At 41.4% G+C, this 15859-nt stretch overlaps 1 protein-coding gene across 4 annotated transcripts in view; it reads left to right on the top strand.

Annotated features, from left to right (window-relative positions):
• FBXL2 (F-box and leucine rich repeat protein 2) overlaps positions 1-15859 on the top strand; it is a 134893-nt gene that overhangs the window by 5060 nt on the left and 113974 nt on the right. For 3 of the 4 annotated variants that reach the window (XR_008422656.1, XM_053904082.1, XM_053904083.1), the window contains exon 2: positions 15022-15131. The exons of the other annotated variant lie outside the window; for it this stretch is intronic. Coding sequence is in view for 2 of the 3 variants with exons in the window: in XM_053904082.1 (XP_053760057.1) it covers positions 15022-15131 (110 nt within the window). In the remaining variant the exon portion in view is untranslated. The remainder of the gene's footprint in view (positions 1-15021; positions 15132-15859) is intronic. 4 annotated transcript variants of the gene reach the window in all.

The following is a 15859-nucleotide window of genomic DNA, read 5'->3' on the forward strand; positions in this document are numbered from 1 at the left end:
AGTCCCTTCAGTTTACAGACTAGAAACACCGAGAGGTTAAATGGCGGGTACAAATAGCCTTTTACTACCTGTCGTGCAGTACGAAGAATGCAGGACTTGGAGTCAGGAAATACACGTTTAAATTACAGGTTTTCTGTTTGTTTGTTTTGCAAGTTCTAAACCTTGTGCAAGTCCTTTATCCGCCTTGTTTTTCTCCCATCAAAAAGAATAAGAAAGACTCCCACTTTCTATGAGGATGTTGAAAATGGCAAAAGTTAGATGTGTTTCCACCCTACCGGGGAGAAAAGGCAGAGAAGCTAGAAAATTGGCAGTTCTCTCGAAACCCACCAGAGAGCTGAGGACACAAAGAAATCTCGATGATTAAAACCCAGAACATAATGAGCCTTCCCAGAAAAAAAGCCTTCCCAGAGACACATAGATACTTCCATCCGTGGCTGGACAGCAGGAGAAAGAAGAATCTGCGATAGACCGGTAAAGAGAAACCAGCCAAACTTTATTGACTGCATATGGGCTGGAGTGACCATTTGGAATTTTTGAAGAGCCCCAGCCACAGAGGGAGGCCCCACCCCCCTGCCACCTCTTTCCAAGGGGCCTTCGCTGAGTCCAAGGAAGTAGTTAGTATGCTTGAGCCTGGGGTCAGGGAAAGAGCTAAGAATGGTCCTGAGGTGGATGAAGCCTTCTGAAGGCTAGAGGTGGGGCAGGACAGTTCCTAGAACTCTCTCTGAGCCACTGGAGGCTTTTACCAAGTGTCCAGTGGGGCTGTCACAGGCTTGCGGGCATGGCGGGAGAGCTGACACATGCTCCCCTGTGGCCATCCAGGTTTTCACTGCGGTCAAGGCAACAGCCTTTCAGAAGGTGGAGTCCAGAGTAACGGGAGAGAGAGACAGACAGATCTCCTGAAGGCACAGACAGCAGAGGGTGCTCTGGGAGAGCAAAGACAGCTCCCTGGCTGGCAGCAAGAATGTAACTTAGAGAAATCCCTGAGTTCAGGAAGCAGGCAGCTAAGTTGCACGGCTCAGGGATCTGGAAAGATTCACCAGTGCTCGGATCCCGACTTCCCCTGAAGGGTAGGTTCTGAACTTGCCCTAAAATGATTTTAATCCAATCTTGAACCGAATCTAATAAATACTAAAATCTCAGACCCAGCTCAACCATAGATTAAAAGGATTCAGTTCCCCTTACCTCCCCACCCCCAGCCTAAGCAACCTAATTGAAAAAGGAAGTGCATTTTATGGAGGTAAGTTACTGTTTGTTTTAATCCAAGTATTATTGACATATAACGTTGTTAGTTTCAAAGGTACAACATAATGATTCAGTATTTGTATATATTGAGACACGATCACCACAGTTGGCATAGTTAACATCTGTCACCATACTGATTGCAAAAAAATTTTTTGTGTGTGATGAGAACTTTTAAGATCTACTCTCTTAGCAAGTTTCAAATACATGCAGTACAGGATTACTATATAGTCACCATGCTGTATGTTAGTTACATCCCCGTGACGTATTTATTTTACAACTGCAAGTCTTTACCTTTTGGCCCCTTTCACCCATTTTGCGCACTCCCCACCCCTGGCCTCTGGCAACCACAAATCTGCCCTCTGTATCTATGAGCTTGGGTTTTTGTTTGTTTGTTTGTTTTTAATTCCACATATACATGAGATGATAGTATCCTTGTTTTTCCCTATGTGACGCATTTCCCTTAGCATAATGCCCCCTAGATCCATGTCGTTGCAAATGGCAAGATTTCCTTCTTTTTGTGGCTGACTCATGTTCCATTGTATATACACCACATTTTCTTTATCAGTTCATCCATCAGTGCTCACTTAGGTCTTTCTGGATCTTGGCTATTGTAAATAATGCTGCAGTGAACATGGGGGTGCAGATACCTTCTCAAGCTATGTTTTCGTTTTCTGCAGATAAGTACCCAGAAGGAGAATCTGTATCATAGGGCAGTTCTATTTTGAACTTTTTTTTTTTTTTAAATGTTTGTTTTGTTTTTGAGGGAGAGAGCACCGCAGGGGAAGGGCGGGGGAGGGGGACAGACAGAGGATCTGAAGCAGGCTCCACTAACAGCAGAGAGTCTGATGTTGGGGCTCAAACCCATGAAGTGTGGACCATGACCTGAACCGAAGTCGAACGCTCAACCTCCTGAGCCACCGAGGCGCCTCCTGTTCTGAACTTTTTAAAGAACCTCCGTACTGGTTCCTGTAGCAGCCGCACCAATTCACACTTCCACTAACAGCGTACAAGGCTCCCTTTTGTGCACATCCTTGGCAACACTGGTACTTTCTGGTCTTTTTGATGCTAGCCGTTCTGGCAGGTGTGAGGCGACACCTCATAGTGGTTTTAATTCGCATTTCCCTGATGATTAATGATGTTGATGCCCTTTTCATGTACGTGTTGGCCATCTGTGTGCCTTTGGAAAAATATTTAGATCTTCTGCCAATGTTTTTAATTGGATTCTTTGGTTTTCTGCCATTGAGTTGTATGAGTTCTTTGTATATTTTAGATATTAACCACTTATCAGATATATGATTTGCAAATATTGTCTCCTATTCAGTAGGTTCACTTGTTGATGGTTTCCTTTGCTGTGCAACAACATTTCGTGTGCGTGTAGTTTGATATAGTCCTGCTTGTTTATTTTTGCTTTTGTTGCCTTTGTTTTTGGTGTCAAGCCCAAAAAATTGTCACCAAGCCATCGTCAAGGAGCTTTCTTGTAGGAGTGCCGTGGTTTCAGGTCCTACGTTCAAGTTTTTAATCCGTCTTCAGTTAGTTTTTGTGAATGGTGGAAGGTAGGCATCCAATTTCTTTCTTTTGCATGTGGCCGTCCAGTTTTACCAACACCGCTTATTGAAGGGACTGTCCTACTCCCATTGTATATTCTCTACTCCTTTGTCATAAATTAATTGATCATATATGTATGGGTTCATTTCTAGACTTTCTAGTCTGTTCTGTTGATCTGTGTGTCTGTTTTTATGCCAGTACCATACTATTTTGATTATCTTTATAGTATAGTTTGAATTATACGATATGATTGTATATTGAAATATATAATCTGGGATTGTAATGCCTACAGCTTTGTTCTTCTTTGTCAAGATTACTTTGGCTCTTTGGTGGCTTTTGTGGTTCCACACACATTTTAGGATTCTTTGTTGTAGTTCTATGAAAAGTACTATTGGTATTTTGATAGGGATTGCACTGAGTCTGTAGATTGCTTTGGGTGGTATGGACATTTTAAGAATAGTAATTCTGGGATGCCTGGGTGGCTCAGCCTGTTGAGCGTCTGACTTCAGCTCAGGTCATGATCTCACGGTCTGTGGGTTTGAGCCCCACATCGGGCTTTGTGCTGACAGCCTGGAGCCTGCTTCGGATTCTGTGTCTCCCTTGCTCTCTGCCCCTCTTCTGCTCATGCTCTGTCTTTCTCTGTCTCTCAATAATCAATGTTAAAAAAAATTAAAAAAACAAATAAACATTAAAAAAATTCCAAGAATAGTGATTCTTCCAGTCTGTGAAGCATGGTCTATCTTTCCATTTATTTTTGTCATCTTCAATTTCTTTCATTACTGTCTTACAGTTTCCAGAATACGGGTGAATTTACCTCCTTGGTAAATTTATTCCTAGGTATTTTATTATTTTTGATGCAGTTGTAAATGGGATTGTTGTCTTCTCTTTCTGCTAGTTTGTTATTAGTGTGTAGAAACACAACTGGTTTATTGATTTTGTATCCTTTATTGAACTGAAACTTTACCAAATTCATTTATTCTAACAGTGTTTTGGTGGAGTCTTTACAGTTTTCTATATGTAGTGTAATGTCATCTGCAAATAGTGACAGTTTTACTTCTTCCTCTCCAATTTGGGTTTCTTTTTTTTCTTTTTCTTATCTGATTCCTGTGGCTAGGATTTTCAGGACTATTTTGAATAAAAGTGGTGAGAGTACACCTTGTCTGATTTCTGATCTTAGAGGAAAAGCTTTCAGCTTTCACTATTGAGTATGATGATGTTAGCTCTGGGTGTGTCCTACATGATCTATGTTTATGTCCCCTCCAAACCCACTTTGTTGAGAATTTTTATCATAAATCGATGTTGAATTTTGTCACATGCTTTTTCTGCATCTATTGAGATGATCATATGATTTTTATGCTTTGTTAATGTGGTGTATAACATTAATTGATTTGCAGATGTTGAACTATCCTTGCCTCCTGGGAATAAATCCCACTTGATTGTGGTGTATGATCCTTGTAATGTATTTTCTTAATTCGGTTTGCAAATATTTGAGGATTGTTGCATCTGTGTTTATCAGAGACAGTGGTCTAATTTCCTTTCTGTCTTTCTTTCTGCCTTTCTTTCTGTCTTTCTTTTGTAGTGTCTTGTCTTTCTTTGCTTTCAGTCCCAGTGGTGTAATGCTGGCCTTGTAGAATGAATTTGGAAGCATTCCTTCCTCTTCTGTTTTTTGAAATAGCTTGAGAAAGATAGGTATTAACTCTTCTATATGTGTGTGGTAGAATTCACCTGGGAAGCCATCTGGTCCTCGACTTTAGTTTGTTGAGAGTTTGATTATGATAATAAATATTTTTTATTTTAGAGCGCATACAAGTGGGGAAGAGGGGCAGAGGGAGAGAGAGAGAGGGAATCTCTTTTTTTTTAAAGTTTGAGAGAAAGGGAGAGAGAGAGAGAGAGTGAGTGAGTGAGTGAGTAAGCTAGGGAGGAGAAGAGAGAGAGAGAAAGAAAATGAACCTCAAGCAGGCTTCATTCTGTCAGCATAGAGGCTCATGTGGGGTTTGAACTGACAAACCATGAGATCGTGATCTGAGCCGGAGTCAGCAGTCGGATGCTTAACTGACTGAGCCATCCCGGCATCCTGAGAGGGAGAGGGACTCTTAAGCAGGCTCCCTGTTCAGTGAAGAGCTGACACGGGGCTCAATCACATGACCCTGGGATCATGACCTGAGCTGAAACCAAGAGTTGGATGCTCAACCAACTGAGCCACCCAGGCGCCCTGGGAGTTTTTTGATTATTGATTCTATTTCATTACTGGAAATTGCTCTGTTCAAAATTTTTATTCCTGATTTAGTCTTGGAAGATTGTATGTTTCTAGTAATTTATCCATTTTTTTCTAGGTTGTTCAGTTTGTTGACATGTAACTTTTTGTGGTAGTCTCTCATAATCCTTTGTATTTGTAAGGTGTGGGTTTTAACTTCTTCTGTTTCATTTTTGATGTTATTTGATTTCTCTCAATATTTTTTTATATGTCTGATTAAAGTTTTATCAAATTTATCCTTTCAAAGAACCGACTCTTAGTTTCATTGATTTTTTTTTTTCTGTTTTATGGTCTCTATTTCTTTTATTTCTGATCAAAGAACCGGCTCTTAGTTTCATTGATTTTTTTTTTCTCTTCTATTTTTTGGTCTCTATGTCATTTATTTCTGTTTCATTTTATTTCTGATCTTTACCATTTCCTTCTTTCTGTTAACTTTGGGCTTTGTTCTTTTTCTAGTTCCTTTAGGTGTAAGTTTAGATTATTTTTAGAGATTTTTGTTTTTTCTTCAGGTAGTCCTGTATCACTATGAAATTCCCTCTTAGAACTGCTTTTGCTGCATCTCTTGGGTTTTGAGCTGTTGCATTTCCATTTTCATTTTTATCTAGTTATCTTTTGATTTCTACTTTTTTTTTTCTTTTTAGGTTTATTTCACTGTGAATGGAAAGGATACTTGCTATGATTTTAGTCTTTCTGAATTTATTGAGATTTGTTTTGTGGCTTAACATGTGATCCAACCTGGAAAATGCTCCATGTGCAACTGAAAAGAAGGTGTGTTTTGATGTTTTTTGATGGGATGTTCTATAATATTTGTTAAGTCCATCTGCCTCATGTGTCATTCAGAGCCATTGTTTTCTTAATGATTTTCTGTCTGGATGATCTATCTATTAATACAAGAGAGGTGTTAAAGCTTCCTACTATTACTGTATTACTATTTCTCTATGCCTGTTAATATTTGCTTTATATTTTAGGTGCCTCTGTGCTGGGTGCATAGATATTTATAATTGCTGTATCCTCTTGTTGGCTTGGTCCCATTATCACTATGTAATAATACCCTTTTTTGCCTCTTGTTACAGTTTGTTTAAAGTCTATTTTGTCTGTTATAAGTATTGCTACCCTAACTTTTTTTTCACTTCTATTTGCACAGGATATCTTTTTCCATCCCTTCACTTTCAATCTGCATATATCTTTAGATCTGTAACAAGTTTTTTGTAGGCAGCATATAAATGGGTTTTTTTTTTAATCCATTCAGTCATCTTCTGTCTTTTGAATAGAGCATTTAGTCAATTCACATTTAAAAAAAATTTTTTTTAATGTTTATTTATTTTTGAGAGAGGGAGAGAGACAGAGTGTGAGCAAGGGAGGAGCAGAGAGAGAGGGAGACACAGAATCTGAGGCAGGCTCCAGGCTCCGAGCTGTCAGCACAGAGCCTGACACGAGTCTCGAACCATGAACAGTGAGATCATGACCTGAGCTGAAGTTGGACACTCAACTGACTGAGCCACCCAGGTGCCCCTATTTTTAATTTTTTGAGGAACCTCCACACTGTTTTCCAGGGTGGCTGCACCAGTTTGCATTCCCACCAGCTGTGCAGTAGGGTTCCCCTTTCTCCACATCCTCACCAACAACTGTTGTTTCCTGAGTTGTTAATTTTAGCCATTCTGACAGTTGTGGGGTGGTATCTCATTGTGGTTTTGATTTGTATTTCCCTGATGATGAGTGAGTTGAGCATCTTTTCATGTGTCTGCCATCTGTACATCTTCTTTGGAAAAGTGTCTCTTCATGTCTTCTGCCCATTTCTTCACTGGATTATTTGTTTTTGGGTGTTGAGTTTGTTAAGTTCTTTGTAGATTTTAGATATGAACCCTTTATCAGATATGTCATTTGCAAGTATCTTCTCCCAATTCCATTGGTTACCTTTTAATTTTATTGATTCTTTCCTTTGCTGTGCAGAAGCTTTTTAGAAGGTCCCAGTAGTTCATTTTTGTTTTTGTTTTTCTTGCTTCTGGAGACTTGTTGAGTAAGAAATTGCTGCATCAAGAGGTTGCTGCCTGGTTTCTCCTGTAGGATTTTGATGGTTTCCTATCTTACATTTAGGTCTTTCATTCATTTTGAACTTATTTTTATGCATGGTGTAAGAAAGTGGTCCAGTTTCATTCTGCGTATGGTTGTCCAGTTCTCCCAGCACCATTTGCTAAAGAGACTCCGTTTTTTCTATTGGATGCTCTTTCCTGCTTTGTTGAAGATTAGGTTGGCCGTATATTTGTGGGTCCATTTCTGGGTTCTCTATTCCATCAATCTATGTGTCTGTTTTTGTGCCAGTACCATACTGTCTTGATGATTATAGCTTTGTAATATGACTTGAAGTCTGTAGGAGGATTGTGATGCCTCCAGCTTTGGTTTTCTTTTTCAGCATTACTTTGGCTATTTGGGGTCTTTTGTGGTTCCACACAAATTTTAGGATTGTTTGTTCTAGCTCTCAGAAGAATGTTGGTACTATTTTGATAGGGATTGCATTGAATGTGTAGATTGCTTTGGGTAGTGTCAACATTTTCACAATATTTGTTCTTCCAATCCATGAGCATGGAATGTTTTTCCATGTCTTTGTGTCTTCTTCAATTTCTTTCATGAGCTTTCTATTGTTTTCAGCATACAGATTTTTTTACCTCTTTGGTTAGGTTTATTCCTAGGTATTTTATAGTTTTTGGTGCAGTTGTAAATGGGATCAATCCCCTGATATCTCTTTTTGTTGCTTCATTATTGGTGTATAGAAACGCAACTGATTTCTGCACATTGATTTTGTATCCTGTGACTTTGCTGAATTCCTGTATCAACTCTAGCAGTTTTTTTGGTGGAGTCTTTCGGGTTTTCCACTATCATCTACAAAGAGTGACAGTTTGACTTCTTTGCCAATTCGGATGCCTTTTATTTAGTTTTGTTGTCTGATTGTTGAGGTTAAGACTTATAATACAATGTTAAACAGCAGTGGTGAGAGTGGACATCCCTGCCGTGTTCCTCATCTCGGGGAAAGCTCTGTTTTTCCCCTTTGAGGATGATATTAGCTCTGGGCCTTTTATATATGACTTTTATGATGTTAAGGTATGTTCCTTCTATCCTGACTTTCTTGAGGGTTTTTATTAAGAAAGGATGCCGTGTTTTGTCAAATGTTTTTTCTTCATCTATTGATAGGATCATATGGTTCTTATCCTTTCTTCTATTAATGTGATGTATCACGTTGGTTGATTTGCAAATATTGAACCAGCCCTACAGCCCAGGAATGAATCCCACTTGATCATGGTGAATAATTATTTTAATGTACTGTTGAATTTGATTTGCTAGTATCTTGAGATTTTTTGCATCCACATTCATTAGGGATATTGGCCTGTAATTCTCCTTAAAAAAATTTTTTTTAATGTTTATTTTTGAGAGAGTGACAGAGAGGGTGTGAGTGCCTCCCCCCCAGGGAGGGACAGAGAGAGAGGGAAACAGAATCCAAAGCAGGCTCTAGGCTCTGAGCTGTCAGCACAGAGCCCAACATGGGGCATGAACCCATTAACCACGAGATCCTGACCCAAGCCGAAGTCAGACGCCTAACCGACTGAGCCACCCACGCACCCCTGTAATTCTCCTTTTTAGTGGAACCTTTGTCTGGTTTTGGAATCAAGGGAATGCTGACTTCAAAGAATAAGTCTGAAAGCTTTCCTTCTGTTTCTAATTTTTGGAACAGTTTGAGAAAAATAGGTATTAACTCTGCTTTAAATGTCTGGTAGAATTCCCCTGGGAAGCCATCTGGCCCAGGACTCTTCTTTTTGGGGAGATTTTTTGAAAACCGATTCAATTTCTTTGCTGGTTCTGGGTCTATTGAAATTTTCTGTTGCTTCCCATTTGAGTTTTGGTAGTGTGTGAGTGTCTAGGAATTTGCCCATTTCTTCCAGATTGTCCAGTTTGTTGGCATGTAATTTTGATAGTATTCTCTGATAATTGTATTTCTGTGATGTTGGTTGTCATCTCTCCTCTTTCATTTGTGATTTTATCGATTTGGATCCTCTCTCTTTTTGAGAAGTCTGGCTAGGGGTTTATCAATTTTGTTTATTTCAAAAAAACCCAGCTCCTAGAGTCATTGTTCTGTTTTTTTTTTTTTTTGATTCTATATCATTTATTTCTGCTCTAATCTTTATTATTTCTCTTCTGCTGGCTTTGGGCTTTATTTGCTGCTGCTTTTCTAGCTCCTTTAGGTGTAAGGTTAGGTTGTGTATTTGGGACCTTTCTTGCTTCTTGAGATAGACCTGAATTGCAATGTATTTTCCTCTTAGGACTGCCTTTACTGCATCCCAAAGGGTTTGTACTGTCATATTTTCATTTTCATTTGCTTCCATGTATTTTTAAATTTCTTCTTTAATTTCTGGTTGACCCATTCATTCTTTAGTAGGATGTTCTTTAACCTCCCATGTATTTGGGGGCTTCCCAAGTTTTTTCTTGTGGTTGATTTCAAGTTTCATAGCACTGTGATCTGAAAATATGCGTGGTGTGTCAGTCTTTTTGTACTTGTTGAGGGATGCTTTGTGACCCAGTATGTGATCTGTTTTGGAGAATGTTTCATGTGCACTCAAGAAGAATGTGTATTCTATTGCTTTAGTATGAAATGTTCGGAATATATCTTGATAAGTCCATCTGGTCCCATGTGTCATTCAGAGCTGTTGTTCCCTTATTGATTTTCTGCCTAGAGGATCTGTCCATTGTTGTAAGTGGAGTAGTAAAGTCACCTACAATTACGGTATTATTATCAATAAGGTCATTTATGTTTGTGATTAATTGACTTATATGTTTGGGTACTTTCACATTGGGGGCAATAAACATTTATAATTGTTAGCTCTTCTTGATGGATAGACTCCTTAATTATGATATAATGCCCTTCTTCATCTCTTGTTACAGTCTTTGTTTTAAAATCTAGTTTGATATAAGTATGGCTACTCTGGCTTTCTTTTGACATCCATTAGCATGATAGATGGTTCTCCATCCCCTCATTTTCAATCTGCATGTGTCCTCAGGTCTAAAATGAGTGTCTTGTGGGCAGCATATCCATGGATCTTATTTTTGTATCCATTCTGATACTGTATGTCTTTTGGTTGGGTCATTTAGTCCATTTGCATTCAGAGTAACTATTGAAAGATATGGATTTAGTGCCATTATGTTATCTATAGATTTCATGTTTGTGGTGATGTCTCTGATCCTTTGTAGTCTTTGTTGCTTTCCACTCACAGAGTCCCCCTTAGGATCTCCTGCAGGGCTGGTTTAGTGTTGATGAACTCCTTCAGCTTTTGTTTGTCTGGAAAAGCCTTTATCTCTCCTTCTATTCTGAATGACAGCCTTGCTGGATAAAGGATTCTTGGCTGCATATTCAGCCATTGAATATTTCCTGCTACTCCCTTCTGGCCTGCCAAGTTTCAGTGGACAGGTCTGCTACTACCGTTACGTGTCTCCCCTTGTAGGTTAAGGCCCGTTTGTCCCGAGCTGCTTTCAGAGTTCTCTCTTTATCTTTGTATTTTGCCATTTCACTGTGATATTTTGCCATTTCGTGGTGTTGACCTGTTTTTGTTTATTTTGTTTCGTTTCTTGGAATCACTTAGCTCTCTAATTCTCCCCTTGTGATCTAGTAATTTCCTTTCCCTCTTTTTTTCAGCTTCATCATTTTCCATAATTTATCTTTTATTCCATCTATTCTCTCCTCTGCTTCTTCCATCCTTGCTGTCACTGTATCTAGTTTATTTTGATTCTCATTTATAGCATTTCTTTAAATGTTTGTTTATTTTCGAGAAGGGGGAGGGGCAGAGTGAGAGGGAGAGAGAGAATCCCAAGCAGGTTCTGCAACTGTCAGCACAGAGCCTGATGTGGGTCTCAAACTCATGCACTGTGAGATCATGACCTGAGCTGAAGTCAGATGCTTAACCGACTCAGCCATCCAGACGCCCCCATTTATAGCATTTCTTATTTATTGCAATAAATAAGAATAAATAAATAAAAACTAGTTCTTAGCTCTTTGATCTCTGCAGCAAGAGATTCTCTGCTGTCTTCTATGTTTTTTTCAAGCCCAGCTATTAGTCTAATGGCTGTTACTCTAAATTCTTGTTCAGATATATTGTTTATATGTTTTGAGCAATTCTCTGTGATATCTTCCTGAATTTTCTTTTGAGGAGAATTCTTCTCTTTTGTCATTTTGGCCGTTTCTGTCTTTTGTATGTTTTAATAGCTGCACCTGCGTGTACTACTGTATCAAAAGGGGTACACTCCAGGGCCTGGCACTTCAGGAAGTGTTTTTGGTGCATCCTGTATGCGTCCTGTTGTTGCACTTTGGCTGCTCTGTCTCACTGGTCAGTGCTCTGCAGAGCTCCTCCTTGCGTGTAGTGGTGGAGCGTTTGGACCTTCAACCAGGTGTGCTTTGATTTGTTTGTTGAAGTAACCCTGGAAAAAAGGAAAAACGGGAGGGGGGAAGCCTGATCCCATAAAAAGACAAAAACGAAAGGGCAGAAAAGAAGAACCAGACAGATAAAAACAAACAAACAAAACAAAACAAAACAAAAAAACCAAAAGGCTAAATCCAGAGAAGGGGAAAGGAAAATAAAGAGGAAGAAGAGATAGAAAAGGTGTAAAAAGAACAGAGTAAAAATGCCTGATCAAACAATTTATGTATGTGTATAAGTCAGAAACTATAAGCCTAATTCCAAAAGAAAAACAAAAGGGTAGAAGAAAAAGAAAAGAAAAGAAAAAGACAAAAGCAAAAAACAGCTGTCTGTTGGTGCTGGGACTGGTGGCCGTGGTCGTGCTGGTCTGGAGGAGAGGCCGTCCGTCTGGCTGGTCCGGTCCGTTGCACTCCGGTACATCAGTTACCGGCCCGGAGGGGCGGGACTTGGTGTAAGCGGGTCCCACCTCCCACGGGAGGGGGTGGGGTGGGGAGGCGCTGTCCTCCGTCCTGAAGCCCCACGGTGTTGGTGATGGGGAGAAAAATGGCGACACCCCGATCTCTCCCTCCCCGGTGGGTTGTCTCAGACCCCGCTGCTCAGGCAGCCCTCACAGAGTAGCATGGACCCCCAGGCTCGTCCTGCTCCACGGTCTCCCCCGCCTCCTAGGCACTCTGCTGGGTCTCAAAACCCCATGTCTTAAAGGACCCTGCACCACACAGACCCCATTCTGCTGTAGCACCACTCAGCCCTGCTGACAAAGGGCCTCTGGCTGGCGCCTGCAGGGTCTTTTGTCCTTTGGGGGGGGGGGGGAGCAATAAACCCTCTCCTAAAGTACTTGAGGAAGGGGACTGTTCTCTCCCAGGGCGCCCCTGAGATTGTTGCAGTGCTCACCGTTGGCTCCCTCCTCCCCAGGGCTTCACTCTGGAGACCCTTTACACTTCGAAACCTCTGAGTTTCAGCTCCTCAGGCTGTTTGCAAAATAGGAACTGACTCTCTGTATTTCTTGTTCCCCAGTCTGTGACCCGGAGAGAGGTCTTCCCCTTGTGCTAACTCAATACCACAATTTCACAGCCTCCCCCCCGCCTCTCTTTTTCTTCCTTTTGTCTCTCCACAGAAAGGATCCCCTCCCCTCCATGCCTATGCTGTTGCATCTACCCCAGTTTCACATACACGCACCTCGATCCTGCCAAGCTCTCTCCTTCCACCTGTGGAGATCCTTCCGCCACTGCGCACATGGATTTCCTGACCTCAATACAGCTGTGTTTGAGGGACGAGGAAAATCCTGGTTCCCCTACTTCTCTGCCATCATGACTCCCCATATGCCTGGAACCCTTCCTCTATTTTTCGTGTATCGTGGTTTGCAGTTACCATGGGGTTCATATATAGTATCCCATATATACAGCAGTCTTTAGCTAAGTTTGAACACATTCTGAAAGCACTACAATATCCATCCTACCGCCATGTTTTATGTGTTGATGTCACACTTTAACCTTTTTATTTTGTATATCCCTTGACCAGTTTTTGTACATATAATTGATTTTGCTCTTTCTGTCTTTTAATCTTCATATTAGCGTTGTAAGTGATTGACCTACTACCTTTACTGTAAGCTTGCTTTTACCAGAAGTTTTTTCCTTTCGTGATTGTCTTCCTTCTGGTTATGGCTTTTTCTTTTCCACTTAAAGAAGCCCCTTTAGTCTACGGCCATACCACCCTGAACGCGCCCGATCTCGTCTGATCTCGGAAGCTAAGCAGGGTCGGGCCTGGTTAGTACTTGGATGGAAGAAGCCCCTTTAGCATTTCTTGTAAGGTCGGATTAGTGGTGATAAATTACTTTAACTTTTGTTTTTCTGGAAAACTTCTTATCTCTCCCCAATTCTGAATGATAACCTTGCTGGGTAGAGTATTCTTGGTTGTAGGTTTTTTCCTTTCAGCACTTTGAATACATCATGCCACTCCTGGCCTGCAAAGTTTCTGCTGAAAAATCAGCTGATAGCTTTCTGGGCTTTCCCTTGAACTTAAATGTTTACTTTCCCTTTGCTGCTTTGACGACTATCTTTAATTTTTGCCGTTTTAATTATTATGTGTCTTATTGTGGCTATCAGGTTGGTCTTTTTGGTGCTCTGTGGTTCCTCAGCCTGGGTAACTTTTTCCTTCCATAGGTTAGGAAAGTTTTAAGCTCTTGTTTCTCCAAATAAATTTTCTGTTCTCTTTTCTCTCTTTTCTCCTAATGGGAACTCTAAAATGTGAATGCTAGTAAAGCTCACTTTGTCCCAGAGTTTGCTTAAACTGTCTTCATTTTTTATTTTATTTATTTATTTTTTTTTCAACGTTTTTTATTTATTTTTGGGACAGAGAGAGACAGAGCATGAACGGGGGAGGGGCAGAGAGAGAGGGAGACACAGAATCGGAAACAGGCTCCAGGCTCCGAGCCATCAGCCCAGAGCCCGACGCGGGGCTCGAACCCACGGACCGCGAGATCGTGACCTGGCTGAAGTCGGACGCTTAACCGACTGCGCCACCCAGGCGCCCCTAAACTGTCTTCATTTTTTAAAATTCTTTTTTGTTTTTACTGTTCAGCTTGGTTGCCTTCCATTACCCTGTCTTTTAGATTGCTGATCTAGTCTGTATCCTCTAATCTGCTTGTATTTTTCATTTCAGTTGTTGTATATTTCAGTTCTGACCGGTTCTTTTTATGTTTTCTGTTTCTTTGTTGAAATTCTGACTGAGTTCATCTACTCTTCTCTCAAATCCAGTGAGTAGCTTTATGACCATTACTTTGAACTCTTTATCAGGTAAATTGTGTATCTTCATTCATTTGGCAATTTTTCTGGGGTTTTATCTTGTTCTTTTGTTTGGAACATATTCCTCTGCCTCCTCATTTTGTCTGAGTCAGTGTATCTATGTATTAGATGGGTCAGCTATGTCTCCTGGTGTTGCAAGTTGGTGGCCTTATGTAGAAGGCGTCCTGTGGTGCCCAGTAACACAGTCTCTCCTGGCACTCTGGGGGTGTCTTCTGTGTGGACTGCACACTCCTGTTGTGGCCAGGCTACCGCTGCTGCAGGCGTGCTGGTGGACAGGGCTGTCTGCAATGACTGTCTGTGACCGCTACAGGGGCATGGTGGACAGGGCTTGCCCCAGCGGGGCTGGTTGAGAGGCCCGGCTGTAGCTGCTGTGGTTGTGCTGGTGGGTCAGGCTGGCTCCCTCTTTTTCCCCAAGGTGGGAGTCACTCTGGAGGAGTGCTGATCCTGTCCAGGGTCGCCTGCTGTGTGTGGTAGGGTGGGAGCTGGTTTGGAGGGGCATCTGCTAGGGCAGGTCCACAGGGGAAGTCCAGGGCGGGGCAGGTGGTACTAGGAATGTAGATGGAGGGTGTCAGAACTGGTTCCCACAGCATTAGGCCAGCTCGACCGAAAGAGGGCAAGAGAAATGACACCCGCCAGCTCTTCCATTCCCATAGAATGTCCTTACAGATCCCGGCTCCTTCACATCCTAAAATTAGTCTGTGAATCTCCTTCATGTGTCACCCAGGCACCGCTGCCTTCAAACTGCCGCTCCTCTGTCTTGGAATGAGAGCTACGTCATGCAGGCTCTTGAAGAGCACAGACTTGGTTTCCGGGAGCCCTCTGACTCTCCCAGAGGTAAGCCCTGCTGATGTTCAAAGCCAGACAGTGGGGGCTTATCTTCCTGGTGCAGATCCGCAGGGCTGGGAGTGCCCAGTGTGGGGCTTGATCCCCTCGCTCCTCCTTGCCTGTGATATCCCTGCTGTTTGTGGGTCCCCATGCTGGAAGTTTGATTCCTGACCGTGTCCTTGCCCCTCCCACCCTGCTCTGTGGCCTTCTCTTTATGTCTTTAGCTGTGGAAGATCAGTGCTGCCAGTATTCAGGTCACTTTCAGAGTGAGTTAAATTACATGTAGTTGTTGCCTTGGTGTGTTGTGGGAGGAGGTCAGCTCGGGTTCCTCCTACTTTGCCATCTTCTCAAGCATTTGAAATTGCAAATGGGATTGTTTTCTTAATTTCTCTTAACTGTTTATTATTAGTACACAGAAACACAGCAGATTTCTATATGTTGATTTTATATCCTGCAACTTTACTGAATTTATTAGTTCTAACAGGTTTTTGGTCAGGTCTTTAGGGTTTTCTGTATATGATATCATGTCATCTGCAAATAGTGAGTTTTACTTCTTCCTTTCCAATTTGGATGCTTTTTATTTCTTTTTCTTGCTTAATCACGCTGGCTAGGACTTCCAATACTGTGTTGAATAAAAGTGGTGAGAGTGGGCATTCTGTCTTGTTTCTCAGAGGAAAAGCTTTCAGTTTTTCCCCGTTGAGAGTGATACTGGCTGTGGGCTTGTCATACATGGCCTT

This window comes from Panthera pardus, unplaced genomic scaffold, assembly GCF_024362965.1.
Source record: "Panthera pardus isolate Hobbes unplaced genomic scaffold, ASM2436296v1 HiC_scaffold_16, whole genome shotgun sequence".
In the NCBI taxonomy this organism is placed as follows: domain Eukaryota; kingdom Metazoa; phylum Chordata; class Mammalia; order Carnivora; family Felidae; genus Panthera; species Panthera pardus.